This window comes from Martes martes, assembly GCF_963455335.1.
Source record: "Martes martes genome assembly, chromosome: 1".
Lineage (NCBI taxonomy): Eukaryota > Metazoa > Chordata > Mammalia > Carnivora > Mustelidae > Martes > Martes martes.
The window spans coordinates 169,464,082-169,478,782 of record NC_137888.1 but is presented as its reverse complement, the minus strand read 5'-3'; the positions used below and the strand labels follow the sequence as shown (position 1 = coordinate 169,478,782).

General features: G+C 43.1%; 1 protein-coding gene across 2 annotated transcripts in view; it reads left to right on the top strand.

Moving 5' to 3' along the window:
* Positions 1–2,691: 2,691 nt before the first annotated feature.
* The window catches only part of GRM7 (glutamate metabotropic receptor 7), a gene marked incomplete at both ends in the record, with an annotated part of 875,705 nt that continues 863,695 nt past the window's right edge, over positions 2,692–14,701 (top strand). For both annotated transcript variants that reach the window (XM_080824214.1, XM_080824213.1), the window contains one exon: positions 2,692–3,210. In XM_080824214.1, the coding sequence (XP_080680340.1) occupies positions 2,692–3,210 (519 nt within the window). The remainder of the gene's footprint in view (positions 3,211–14,701) is intronic.

Sequence of the window (14,701 nt, the reverse complement as noted above, 5' to 3'; positions counted from 1 at the left end):
GAAAATAGTATAAAACTGAAAAAAAAAATACAGAGGCAATCTTGATGGCATGTCTAGATCCAAGACTTCAAATGTTTAAATTAAGTCCCTAACTCTCTTTATCTTTCTCCTTTCCTTTTTCCCCTCTCCTATATCTATTATAGAAGTCCCTAACTCTCTTTATCTTTCTCCTTTCCTTTTTCCCCTCTCCTATATCTCTTATTATAGAATTCAAATATCTCTCTGTTTTTGTGGAAGCTCCTGGCACAGCTCTCGGCTTGTATCCTTACAGCTCCAGGGAAGAGTAGGGGTTATGATAGTGTAAGGTTGTGGCAGGGCATCCCATCTAAGATTGATCGATACTTACATTGTATACAGAAGTAGATTAGTATATCAATTACAGCACTGTTTTCTTGAAGAAGACTCTGTAATGTGTGTTCTTAGATAATAAGAATACTATAACATTTTCCAAAGGATATGCATGAAGTGTTTTTGAAGCATTTCGCCCCCCTAATTCACTCATAGATTGTCTTTTGGATAATGGTAACCTTGTGTCGCTATCCTAGGTACCATAGCACATGCCCAGGGATCAGTCCTTGATGGCTCTGGCTGGGCTCTATTCTCATCCTTTAACTCATCACTGTAGCCAGTCACCAGTCCTAATTTATAAGAAGTGGGTTCCATTCTCAAATCGTAAGTAATGAAACATGGAGGAAAAGAAACTGGACTGGACTATCCCTAAAAGGGAGAAGAACAGAGAGTGAGCAAGGGGAAAAAAAGAAAAAAGAAAAAGAAAAAAGTCCTCTGTACCAGAAAATGTTTGTAATGTTCTTTGGAGATCAAAAATATTTGTCTCCTACACATAGATGAACAGAGGGTATTGGCCTAAAAAGAGCCCCGTGGCCAAAGGGATCTGGCCTATTTTAACAAGGATTTGAGAGTTAACAGATACCATGGAGAGCACCCAGCTCAATCTCATCATTTTACAAAGGGGGAGACTAAAACCCAGAAAGGAAAACAGAAATGCCAAGGACTTACAGGTAGTTTATGGCAGAGACAACCCACTACCTATCTTCTGACTTTGTGGGGTGTGTGTGTGTGTGTGTGTGTGTGTGTGTGTTTGCTTGCTTTTTGTACGAGGACATTTTTCTTTGGTTTGTAACAACAACAACAACAACAACAACAACAGAAAGTATAGCCTTGTTTCTGGTTTTCTCTTCATTCTCAAATCTGTATAATGTAGTTTTGCTGCATTCCAACAGAAAACCTCAGCAAGAGTTTGGTTAATCATCATTAGTCCACTCACTCCTTATAGGGACAGAGACATTATCCTTCCTTTATATAAGAACTAGGGCCACCTGTTGCTTTAATAGCTCAAGTTTGGTCTCAACCTGCAGGAGGGGACACCTTTGAAAATCAGCTTCCTAACTGCACTGCATCCTGATTTAGCTACCAAGTCTCCAGCCAGAAAAAGAAAGGCATCTGGATCATTGGGGAGACTTCTACCTGCCTCTCTTTCTTCCTCCTACTGTCACCTCTTTCCTGCTGTTTCCTGCCCGCAAAAACCTGTCACCAGCCCAGAAGTATCTCTGGAAATGGGTAGGAGGGAGCCTTGCACCTGTCAGTGCCAGAGAAGAACGTGCGCTCTGCAGAGTTCTCAGTTGTTACATCTTAGGTGATGAAAGGAAGGAAAGCAGTGAGTCCGAGGTTTCTGCCACAGATTTGCTGGAGACCGCAGTTAGTCCATCCGTCTCAGGCTCCAGTAACCCCTGAAGATCAAGGGTGCACTTACATTCCTAGCGTTTCTTGCGGTGTTTTCCTAAGAGCTAGTTCAGTGCCTCGCCCCAAGAAGTCTCAGGGTAAAGGTTAAGTCGTCAATCAGGTTCCCCTCTCTGTGTTTTTTCTTGAGAAAAACTGGCATAGACTGATCAGTAGTAGAAAGTGGGATCTCCTTGCTCCCCTTCATCACTGCGTCCTCCACCTAGCGACTTCCTCGCATTCTCCTAGATCTGACAGCTAGGGCTCCCAACCTCAGGGTTGGGAGCAGTCGGTTCCAGACATCGCCGCCCCCTCTCGGGGTTGATGACACCCGTGCCTAGAAGGTGCGTGTGGGTGCAGGCGGGCGAGCTGGAGGCTTCTGCCGGGAGCTGGGAGAAGGAGTTCAGCTCTCGCCTAAGACCTGTAATCCTAGATTCCCTGGGGACCGCGAAACTCCCCAGTCCGAGGCACTCCCTGCTTAGCCGCCCACCCATTCCCCCCCCCTCCTTACCTCAGCACGCAGCCCCTCCCTGCGTGATGATGCAAACCAGTGGGGAGGGCGGGCGCTTGGAAGGGTGGGGAGAGTCGGAGAGCTAGAGAGGGAGGGAGGGAGTGGGAGGAGGAGGAGAGGGAGCCGAACGACCATTTAAAGCGATAGCAATCCTTGCCCTCTCCCCAGTGCTGGGTTGTTGGAGAGCGCGAGCGGCAAACCGGGGAGCGCGAGCGCAGCGCGCCGGCCGGCGAATCCAGGAGCGCACGGAGCCCCAATCTGGCAGGCGCCGCGGGACCCCGTAGCCTCTCTGGCCGCCCCTAACCGGGCGCCCCCACCCTCCGTGCCTGCAAGAGCCTCTGGGCTTCCCCGGAGGAGCTCACCCTAAGGGGCCCGGAGCCCGGCAAGCCCGCCACCATCCCCTCCAGCGCCGCCGCCGCCACCACCGCAGTAGCCGGAGCAGCATGGTCCAGCTGGGGAAGCTGCTCCGCGTCCTGACTTTGATGAAGTTCCCCTGCTGCGTACTGGAGGTGCTCCTGTGCGCGCTGGCGGCGGCGGCGCGCGGCCAGGAGATGTACGCCCCGCACTCTATCCGGATCGAGGGGGACGTCACCCTCGGGGGGCTGTTCCCGGTGCATGCCAAGGGTCCTAGCGGAGTGCCCTGCGGCGACATCAAGAGGGAGAACGGGATCCACAGGCTGGAAGCGATGCTTTACGCCCTGGACCAGATCAACAGCGATCCCAACCTGCTGCCTAACGTGACGCTGGGCGCGCGGATCCTGGACACTTGTTCCAGGGACACTTACGCGCTCGAACAGTCGCTCACTTTCGTCCAGGCGCTCATCCAGAAGGACACCTCCGACGTGCGCTGCACCAACGGCGAGCCTCCGGTTTTCGTCAAGCCGGAGAAAGTAGTTGGAGTGATTGGGGCTTCGGGGAGTTCGGTCTCCATCATGGTAGCCAACATCCTGAGGCTCTTCCAGGTAGGGAGGCGCTCCCTCCGGGGCACAGCGCGCTTTAGCTCCCCGCGCACTTAATTCCAAAAGCTGGCTTGGACTCCAGGGGTGCGGGGTCAGGTCAGCCTTCGCTCATTTCCACCCTGGAGATCCTGCGAATCCCTCCCACCCCACCCGAGGAGGTACCTTCCCTGCTTGGTTCATTTCCCTTCCATCTCTCCCCTGTCCGCGCTCCACTCCATCCGGCTTGACATCCTGGATTTATGGCCCCATTTACAAGAAGCAATCTGCGAAAAACAAGGCGATGATTTAAATGGGTTTGCATTAGAGTGAAATATGGTCCAAAACAGGCTTGTAAAAGTGCCGGGCTCCTGTGAGAGCCGGTTAAGCTCATGGAATATGAAAGATGAGAAGACGCCTCGAAACTGGGCATTTCTCAACTCCCCAGCTTCCCTCCCAGCCCCAAGCCGCCCAGCAAGCCGCAGCTCCCTTGGAAATTTTCGAGAAGAGCTTAGGGGGGCACATCTTAAACCGAGGGCTAGGTCTTCACCTACATGTGGATGTTAATTGCCCATGTCTCTCAGGTTGGATCTCCCGACCTGTAGCCTGTCTCCGCGAGGGCATGGGGTGGAAGGCACGGGGACGCTCTCCAAATGGGGAGATGCCACCCGCAGACGCGACCCCCGGGTGATTTACTCTGGGCAGTTGTTTGCACCGTCTAAATTGCGTTTGCATTCCGGCCACTGGCAGGAGCTGGGCGATCAGCTTTCTACTCCAGCCACTTCAGAGCCCAGAGATGAGCTCATGCTAACTGCGAAACAAAATCGCTTTCGCTGCCTCCACCCTCCGCCCATCATTTCCCACGACCTCCCTAACACAGACCCTCAACCTCTATCCTCGGCTCCGCGGACGATTCCCGGAGCCAGGAGAGAAGGCTCCTGAGGGAGGCACTAGGGTGCGCTGAGTAAAGCCGGCGGTCCTCCTGCTCTGGGCGCCAGAGGGCAATGCCGAAAATGGGAGGAAGGCGGATCCGGGGCAGCTGAGCGGTGGGTTCTACTGCAGTGCTCTCTCTCCGCCTGCTTCTGCATTTTGTGCCCCGTGGCTCCTGTGCTGCATTGGGTATAAATGGATGGATTTCGGATTTTAAGAAATTGAGTTTCAGGATCTGTGTGATTGTGGGTTCCCTTCTTATTTCTCCGGTGTATCTCTTTATCTTTCTTCCTTCTTTTTCTCCTTTTCGCTCCTTCTCTTTCAATTTCTTCTGGTTTTTTCTTTTCTCTCCCTCTCCCCCCACCCCAAGTTTTTTTGTTCATCTCTGTCTTGAGATGATCCTTTCCTAATACACAGCCCTCTCCCTGCCTGATAGTGTCCAAACCCAATTAATCCCTTCTCCAGATGTTCTGGCTAACCCTGGTGCCCTTATGCTCCCTATATCTAAAGAATTGGGTCCCTTCCAAATGGTTTCCCTAGGGTACTGGGTTTCTGGAGGGGATTCCTTGAGAGATTCAAGCTGTCACCACATCAGCTCCTAGGAGTGTGAAGTTTGTGTGTGCACCAGGAGAGGTGCCTGCCCAAGGCTGCAGCCTGGTGTGGCCCCTCTGATCTTCTGAGCATCCTTAACACTTCTTGTGTGTTCTGTCCCGGGAATCCCTAGGAATCCCTATTTGCAAACTCAGAAATGCTTTGGGGGCACCCTTAATTCTGAGATGGTGCTTTTGGGAAGAGGCGAGGCTATTGTAAGCAAAACCCAGAAGCCTTTCCTTCTTGCCTGAGCTTTTAAAGCCAGACAACTTAAGAGGGCAGTGCAGCAGGATAAAGTGAGGTCAGAGATCATCTGAGAACCACTGGGGTGACTCACAGCCCTGTGAGCCCTGAGCCCTGGGGGTTGAAGGCACATTTGGTGTCTCACATTTTTAAATTATTTTGGTGCCTGTTTCTCTCTTCCCTCAGAGCACAGGCAGTGCTGCAGATGGGCTTGTCTGTCGAAAAAGAGTGAAATGTTAAAGTCAAGAGAAGGATTGCAGACTAGGCTGAGGGACTGTGTTTGCTGAAAAAGATTCCAGGGGGAGCTGATTCTTCCTCTGGTGTGTGAACCTGAGGCTCTTGTGAGGAAAAGAAATGGTTTGCCTTATGCTTAGTTCCCCCATTCGTTCCCCGGGCTGGGAAGGAAAGGAAGCGAATGCCAATGTTAGCAGTGTGGGTTGGGACTAAAACCATTCAGAGAAAACACTGTCATTTTCCTCTAATTTGCAAATTGCAGCTATTCATGTTGGATTGAACAGCTGAGGGGAAAAGAGCCCCCAGTTTTCACCTGCATTTATGGAGAAGAGGCTGGTAGTAGGAGGAATGCACCAACTTGTAGCTTGTGCTGTGAGCTGGGTATAACTGTTGGTGTGGGCAACATGCTTAACCATTGCCCGTGTTGGAATATATATTTATATATTCCAACAGTCTCTTCCAGTAGCCTTTTTTGCACGTGATCATAGGAACTCCTGGCATGCAAGTCTAATCCCCAGTTTCCCAGCCTCTGTAAGCTTGCAAAATGAATAGCGAGAATTGTGGTACACGGACCCATTGTTCAAAGGCACAATCAATTTAGAGAGAGGAAAAGAATGGTAGGTGAATCTTTGCTGGGAATGCAGGGTTCAGCTCAATTAAGACTGTCCTATGTTTAAAACAAACAAACAAACAAACTAACAAACAAACAAAACAAAAAACCCTCCTCTAAATTATTGAATTCTTAGCTCTCCAGATATTTGAGTTTTCTTTTCCTGAGCCCTGTGGCTTGCTGTGGGGACCATACCAAACCTATCATTTGAGATAAAAATTTATGGTGAGATAAGCTTCTGGGCTGGGGGAAGGAATACTTAGTGACTCAAATGGGGGAGTGCTACACATTGAGGGTGGGGATTGAGGACAGGAAAGAGTAATGAAATAGTAATAAGTGTAGCAAGTGCTGTTGCTGCCAGCAAAAACTAGAATGTAGTTCTTTCCTGAGAATGAGGACCTGGGCAAGAATGAATTCTCAGATGTAAATAGTGTCTATGACTTTGAATTTTCATTTGTCTACTGGTATAGCAGACTGAAGATATGAGTTAAGCAAGTCCTCTCTCTCTCTCTCTTCTATGCACACTGAATTGGTTAGTAAGTGACATGTCAGAGGACAGGAATGATGTCTGCTGGGTCTTTCAAATCTAGGAATTTGAGGCTAATGAAATTAGTGTGTGGCCAGGGCTCTGCCAACTAGAATTAAGTCACTGCAACCACACTGCAATGCATTTTCAGCCTCAAAGAAGCATCAGGGAGGAATTTCTGGAGATTTGTTTCTGAGCCTGTACAAAATAATACCTTCCTAATGCTAAGAAAGATTACATGTAAATTAATTTTGACTATGAGTAACATATTTAAAAAATAATCAGAGAGTGGGGATGGCTTAAAGTGGAGAGCTTATATAATATGGTGTCCAAAGGATAAATCTCCCGACCACTCTTTTGTGGGCTATAAGTAAGATATATTATAGTGGAAAGTAATGGGCATGTTTTTATTCAAGGCTTCTCTGTTATTGACTCGAGAGCAAACACTCTGAGCGTATAAATTACTCTCACTACATCCTGACTCTGAATGAACAATATTTCATGGCCAGTGACATGGTCTAAGCTATGGACTTGGAGTTGGATGGTGTCTATTTCAGTTGCTTTGTCCCTTCAAAAGCAACTAAATGGAAAAAGTGGCCAACTTGACTCTTGGTGGGGCATATTGCAAATCTAAACCTGTGAAACTTAAATGAAATACACTTGTAAATTTCTAAATGTTGTCCTGTTCATTGAAGCTTGAATATAATCTCCAACTTTGGGGACATTATATATATATATTTTTTTTCACCCCTAGTTTTCTTCCTCCTTTCTTTTGCTCCCTCTCTTCTCTCTTTCTATCTTATGTAATTGGATAGAACTGGGTACCTAGGTTAGTGTGGTATTACTATAGTGGGCACTTTTTTTTTTTAATAACTCTAACCTAACTCTTCACAAAATTTCATAAATACAGGTGTCAGTGCCATTTGGAATAGGCTCTATAACAATCTCTGCCTCCACATTTACTGTGTTTCAGGAAATTTACCTAACAGATGGTGAGTAGGCAATTTTTAAAGGGACATTTTTGAAAAAAGCAGAGAGGGAAGGATAGAGACAGGCACATACTATATTTGAAGATACCTCTACATGTGTATTTTATGTATATGTGCCCATAACATTAAGATGTCTTTGGAGATTTTTCTCTTCAAAAATAATTGAAGTAATGGATGCCTTTGCTTCAATTTCATAAACACTGAGAGTATAACAAATCATAAATGCTCTGTTTCCTACATCTATAGATAGTGTCATGGACTTCAAAGACCATAACTGGATTACACAAAGTACACTCCAATCTCAGTCCTGCCATGAATTAACTCTCTTACCCTAAATAAGTCACTTAATCTTTCTAGGCCTCAATTACCTCATGTGTTTTTTTTTTCTTTAAAAACAAATGTAGTTTCTAAGTTTTTTAATCTCTTTGGGTCATAGCTTGCTTGAAGAAAACCTGCTCTTATCCAAACCCCATGGCATTGAATTTCCAGCTCCCACTTTGAAAAGTTTGGGAAAACTTTTAAAGAATATTTTCACATGGATATCTTAGTTAATATCAGCCTCGCTGATTTCCCATGTTTAAACCTTATCCCTTGTTTCGTTAGTGTGCTCTTTCGTCATGTATATCAAGGCTGGTACTGAGGAAAATGACTTCCTGGGTCAGCTTACTGCATGGTTATAATACACCAGGTAGGTAGCAAGAACTATGGGCTTTATAGTAGCAGATATAACTTTTATTATCCAGTGTTCTCTTCCCTTTCATCTTGCAAAAACCCCAGACTTTCTTTTGCAATGCTGCCAGATAGTGACTTCTTGCCTCCTCCCTGGCCCCAGGGATGAGCCCCCTGGCTGAACTCAGGCAAAGCAGGTGATGAGTTCAGGTGTAGACTTTTGACTTTAGCTAGACCTATCAAAATCCTTCCCAGGACTTTTCTGCCAGAAGAAAATGGGAAAATTGGCTCTTCTCTCCGGAATTTCTAAGCTAGGGTGATATGACTCTGGGACTCCCAATGGCTTTCTGTAGAATAAAGTCACAGGGAAGTAGGCAGGATTGAGTGACTGAGAGAAAGCCAGAGCCCTGAAGATATTCTGAAACTCTCAAATCTAGCTATATCCGAATCTAGCTGCATCCCTGAATTTCCAGCACTTGTTCTTAAAATAAATAAATTAATAAAAAATTTCTTCTACTATTTTGAATTTGTTTTCAGGCCTGTGGAATTAAAAGCCTCCTAACCAAAACACGTGATTTTTTAAGTTAATGTAAGGTTTGCTGACTGACATTCATGAAGTGAAAAATTATATATGATATTTTCTTCACTTTAAACATAATGCTCTAGCCTAGGTCTGGGATATTCACAACTCTGCATTCTTCCCCACTCTTCCCAATATTTGCTGTATTAACTTTAAGCATTTGTTATCACAACCTGATGCAGTTGAGAGAGAAGGTGAACACCTCTGATGTAGAGTGCAGCATAGAGGCCTCCTATTTGGAAACTTTAGAACCCTACTTGGCTCCGTTCATTAAAACAAATCTTTTGTTGATGTCTCCAGGGCGGAGAAGCATTTTTCATGGCATAATGGAGTACAAAGTGCATTAAACTCCTGGGTTACTCTACAGTAAGCATCCAGCCTAACTACTTGTTTTTTGTAGGCAAAAAAGAAGAGTCACAAACACATTTTCCCAACATCTGTGTATATGATCACTGTTTAGAGGACAGTTATGCAACATATAGTCAGACTGATTAATTCATGGACCTTTTGTCAATTGGCACAGCAAATATATGTGTTTTATTCACTTACTAAAGGCAAAACAAAATCTTTTTACAGGTAAATATCTGAGAAGAGCATTATGCCAGCCATTACTATGATGGCATTTCCATGTTTGACAAGTAACCTCCTTTCAATTATCCTTACTACTAGATGTTTCTTGGATCAAGTTATTGGATTATTATGTCAAAATAAAATAATATGAAGTTACAATGATACAGGATACATATCTCATTTTGTAAGATCAGAAGTTCTTATTTCTTTTCAATAACAGTAGTGACCACAGTAATAACTTCATCTTCGCTATGAGCCATTATGCCATGCACTGTAAGTACTTCATCTCATTTAGTTCTTACAATAGTTCTGCAAAAGGCATGTTATCATCCCTATGTACTGCTGAAGGAAGTGATTCTCAGAGCCCCAAGTCACATTGTTGGTGAGTGGCAAAGTCTAGATACACTCAGTGGTTTGCCTGACATTACCCTGGTTGTTAACCATTAGGCTGCTCAGTTGTTGCACCTGTGCAGACATACTTAAAATAATCATAGACTCACCTTCCCTGAAATTGTGGTGATTTGAGGACAACATCAGAGTTGCTGATTCCTTAACCACATCCGTTTGCAGGGGAAAAAAAAAAAATTATTACAGTTCCGCAATGAGATTAATTCTGTCTATTGAGACTTGAGCACACAAATCCTCACCTCCAAGTGAAAGATGCTTGTTTGCCATTATTCAACAGATAGCCCTGTATGTAGGCAATGAATACATAGTAGGCTTTTCTCTCAAACAAATGAGAAAAGATGTTTCTTCTTGTCCTGATTCAGTGCCCATCATTATGGATGATGATGGCTGTTCCTGAACTTTATTTCATTCACTCCACTCTTTCTACAAACCTCAAGTGGGAAAATCCATCATTCAGATATATGTGCAAAGTGATAGGACTGTATTAATACAATTGCTGAAAGTCAAGTTGATGGAGCACAGGAAATACATCCTAATAAATGCAACATTAATGTTTGTGTGGGCCATGGAGTGAGGGGTAGGAGAATTTTCAGTTTAATGGATTATTTTGCCTCTTGCTATAAAAGTGCTGCAGCTAAATAGTTTTATAATTGGTCATTTACAGAACTCTCCAGCTCTGGGTGTTGTGCTCTCTCCATTCTGCAGCTGCCAGTTCCTTCTCTTGTTCTTGTTGGAAGATAGCAAGGAATCCACTTCAAAGGCTCAGCCTGCTTTTCTGCATTATTGTTTAGATGAAAACATTTCCATTTGTTAAAGCACTACTTAAACATTTTTATCATGTTTTAAACTTGACTATGTTCTAAATGTATTAGCACAGACAGAGATAATGTGGGATATTTTCCTGGAGAAAACATACTTTTATCAAAGGAATCATAGAATTTTCATGTAGGGGTTAAGAATAAAATTCTGGAGTTAGATCTGAATTTAAATTCATACTTGCCACTTATTACCAGTCTTACCCTGATCAAACAAGTACCGTACCTTTCACCAATTTTCTTATCTTTGAAATGGGAATGATATAAGTGTACTTGTCTGATAAAGTAATTATAAAGATTGCGCAAAATATACATGGAAATATTTTAGCACCGAGTTTAGCATGTGATGAGGGTTTAATACATTCAAAAGCTTTTATTTTATTATTATTACGCTATTATTAAATATTACTATTTCTTAAATGTCACTATTGCTAAATTTACTGTAAAATTATCATAATAATCCATGTTGGATTTCCTCCTTCTGTTTCTTTGTTTAAATGGAAAATATTAGGGGCACCTGGGTGGCTCAGGAAGTTAAGCATCTAACTCCTGATTTCAGCTGGGGTCATGATCTCAGGGTCCTTAGATCTCTGCGTGGTAGGATTGAGACTCCTGTCAGGCTCTCTGCTCCATGTAGCATCTGCTTGTCTCTCTCCCTCCCTCTTGGCCCCTCCCCACTAGGCACTTGAGCTCCAGTCCTAGTGTTCTAAAATAAATAAATACAATCTTTTTTTAAAAATGGAAAATATTACACAGATTGAGAGAGAGAACACAGTTTAGTGATAGTATTCAGTGGAATTAGAATTTCTATGGCACTGATTCAGGTGAATCAGGAATGCCATGGGCTTAGATACCAGACAGGTTCAGGGCAGTGGGCTTTGAGGTTAGCCAGCCCCAAGTTTGAAGTCCACTGTGACCCATTTCTAGTGCAGAATCGTGAAGAACTTATTTAAACCTTTTGAGCTTTACTACTAGTTTTATAGATATCTTTTTTCCCCAGGAATACTTATTAAGCCTCCCCCTTCAGCACTGTTCTACATGGTTGGATATATCAGTGACTCAAATAGACAAGACCCCCCCCCCGCCCCATTCTGTCCTTCCTCCTCTCTCCTCTGCCCTTCCTCCTATCTCCATTCTTCTGTCTCTCAGTTTACACTCTCACATGGAAACAGATGGATGTTATAAATAAGTCCTAGAGTATGTTAGAAGTTGATGAGCCCTTTGGGACAAGGGAAAGAATGTGCAGCACACTGAAGAGTGTTGGTTTGGGAATGCTGAGGAGTGTACAGGTGGGCTCTATTTTTAACTATGGTAGTCAGGATGAGTTTTATAAGGTGGCATTTGAGCAAAGACGTGAAGCGTGGGAATTGTCAGAATGGATTAGGGGAAGACCACTCCCTGCGAGCAGGAACAACCAGTGTCAGAACTCCAAAGCAGAAAGATGCCTGGCAGGTTTGAGGAATATCAGGGATGCCACTACAGTTGAGTAAGTCGGGAAGAGAAAGGGGCAGCAGGAGGGCTTGAGGTCAGAGATATGAGGGGGCGGATGAAGTAAGTCATTGGAAACCATCACATGCATTTTGTTTCACCTTAAGTGTAGGCAGTGTAGTAGGATGTTAGCGGAGGTGGGGCATGATCTGTCTCTTGGTTTAAAAGAATTTCATCTGTGGTGTTGAGGATGAGGGAAAGAGAGGAATCAGGGATAATCTCAGGAGGTGATTACAGATGTCTCTGAGATAGTTGTTGGTGATTTGTGCAACAAGTGCTTCAAGAAGTGATACATTTGGAAGATTATGACAGTATTTTCTGGTGAATCAAATGGGAAATGTGAAAGGAAGAAAGGGGACGAGGTGAATCCAAGATGTGGGGCCTGAGCAACTGGAAAGGTGGGATTACTACCACTTCAGATGGAGTGGAGCACAACTGAGGAATAAAGGAACAGATTTGGAGGTAAAAGGTTTGAGAAATTTTTTGACATATAAACAGAGATGTTGATTGCACAGTTGGAAATACAAGTCTGCAGTTATGAAGAAAGGTCTGGGCTAGAGATACATTTTAATAAAATAGTGATGTTAAGAATAATTACATGGAAGTGCTATTTTAATAAATGAGGGATGCCTGGATGGCTCAGTCGCTTAAGCCACTGCCTTCAGCTCAGGTCAGGATCCCAGGGTCTTGGGATCGAGTCCCACATCAGGGTCCTTGCTCAGCAGGGAGACCGCTTCTCCGCCTCTGCCTGCCTGTGCGCGCATGCACTCTCTCTCTCACACACACACACTAATAAATAAATAAATAAATAATATCTTTTTAAAAAAAAAGAATAAATGAGATAATACAGGGGGGTGGCTCATTCGGTTAACCATCTGCCTTTGGCTCAGGTCATGAACCCAGGATCCTGGGATCTAGCCACATAGGGCTCCCTGCTCCACAGGGAATCTGCTTCTTCCTCTCCCTCTGCCTGCTGCTCCCCTACTTGTGCTTTCTCACTCTCTTTGTTAAATAAATAAATAAATAAAAATCTTTAAAAAATAAAAATAAAGAGAATACAGTTAACACTGTGTGTTCTCAAAAAATTTAATAGCTTCTAGTTGAAGACAATTACATGAAATAAAAACAAATCCTATAGTTTTTTTTTGCAATAAAACTGAACAAAATGATATCACAATTATTTTAACAGTATTTGTGACAATTATTTTAAGTCAAAACACCATACTGCAAACATTATAATAACATTTCAAGCTCCCACTTTTCATTGTGGTAATGTAGCAATAACTATATTTTGTAAGGTTTAAGTTAGTTGTGATAGAGTATCTATATTATTAAAAATAATTTTGAACTATCTAGTTCAGTGCAATATATATATGTTTATGTGCATATATATATATATATATATGTAAAATTTAAAACTCAGTTGAGAATTTACATCACTGATAATACATTTGGCTCTTGAACAATGTGGGGTTAAAAGCACTTACCCCACACCATTGAAAATCCATATAGCTTTCATATCCCCCAAAACTTTACTAATAATTATCTTCCACTGCCGTGAAGACTTACTGATAACATAGGCATTTGATTAATACATATTTTGTATGTTATGTGTATAATGTACTGTACTCTTCCAATAAACTAGTGAAAATAAAATATAATTAAGAAAATCGTAAGAAAGAGAAAAGACATTTACAGTACTGTACTGTGTTTATCGACAAATTCCATGTATAAGTGGACCCACATAGTTCAAACCCATGTTGTTCAAGGGTCAGTTGTACATGAGAATTTATGCAATGACCTAGGTATTCAAGGAAAAATAATGGGGTTTTCTTATAATATCCCATTATGGCACCTACTTTGAACAATTTCACAAGGCATTTCATATCTTCCATTCACTTTTTAATTGAAAACATGGTGGGGGGATGGGGGGATTTTTTTTTTTTTTTTTGGTTGGGGGGATTTTTATCTTACTAGTTGCAAGCTCCCTTTAGGCTTTTGCAAATCCTTTAATACCCTTTGTAGCTTAACCAAAATTCTGTTCCTTATTCACTCGACTATCAGATACTGGTCTAAGCATGTCCTTATACTAAAAAAATGCATGGCCATGTTGTCTCTGCACATCTATAATTGTATTTTAACACTGTCATTATGTAAGCTATATTTTAATTGTAATTATAACAAATTTTATATCAACACACATCCATTTCTAGTATTCAGGGGGAGAACAGCATGTAGTAAATTTTATCAAAATATAGCATCTGAAGAACGGAACAGAGGGTAATTGTGTAATTCTGTATTCCTATAATTAAGTTCAGTGGAGTTGGCATAATAGAATTAAGATGGAAAAAAAAAAATGTTGAGGCACCGTGGCTCCCTGTCATAACACACCCTTTTAACATCAGAGAACATACACTTAGCATCTTTCTGTACAGAAATGGAGGGAGTAAGACGCTAGAGGATGAATGACAGACACTAAAAGGGTGGGATTATGAAAAACAACATGGAAATGACATATTGGCTTTAGATTTGGTACATGGGGAAGATCTACTAGCATGTATGTATACTGGGACCACATTTTCTTTTCTTTTTTTTTAAATTTTTTTTTTTAAGATTTTATTTATTTGCCGGAGAGAGAGAGAGAGAGTACATACAAGCAGGCAGAGAGGCAGGCAGAGGCAGCGAGAGAAGCAGGCTCCCTGCCGAGCAAGGAACCCGATGTGGGACTCGACCTGAGCCGAAGGCAGTGGCTTAACCAACTGAGCCACCCAGGCGTCCCTGGGACCACATTTTCTGGAATAGTTTAACCCAATGTCAAATATGCAGTCCTACCCTCCTTGTAAATTGGGGCATACACTCAAATCT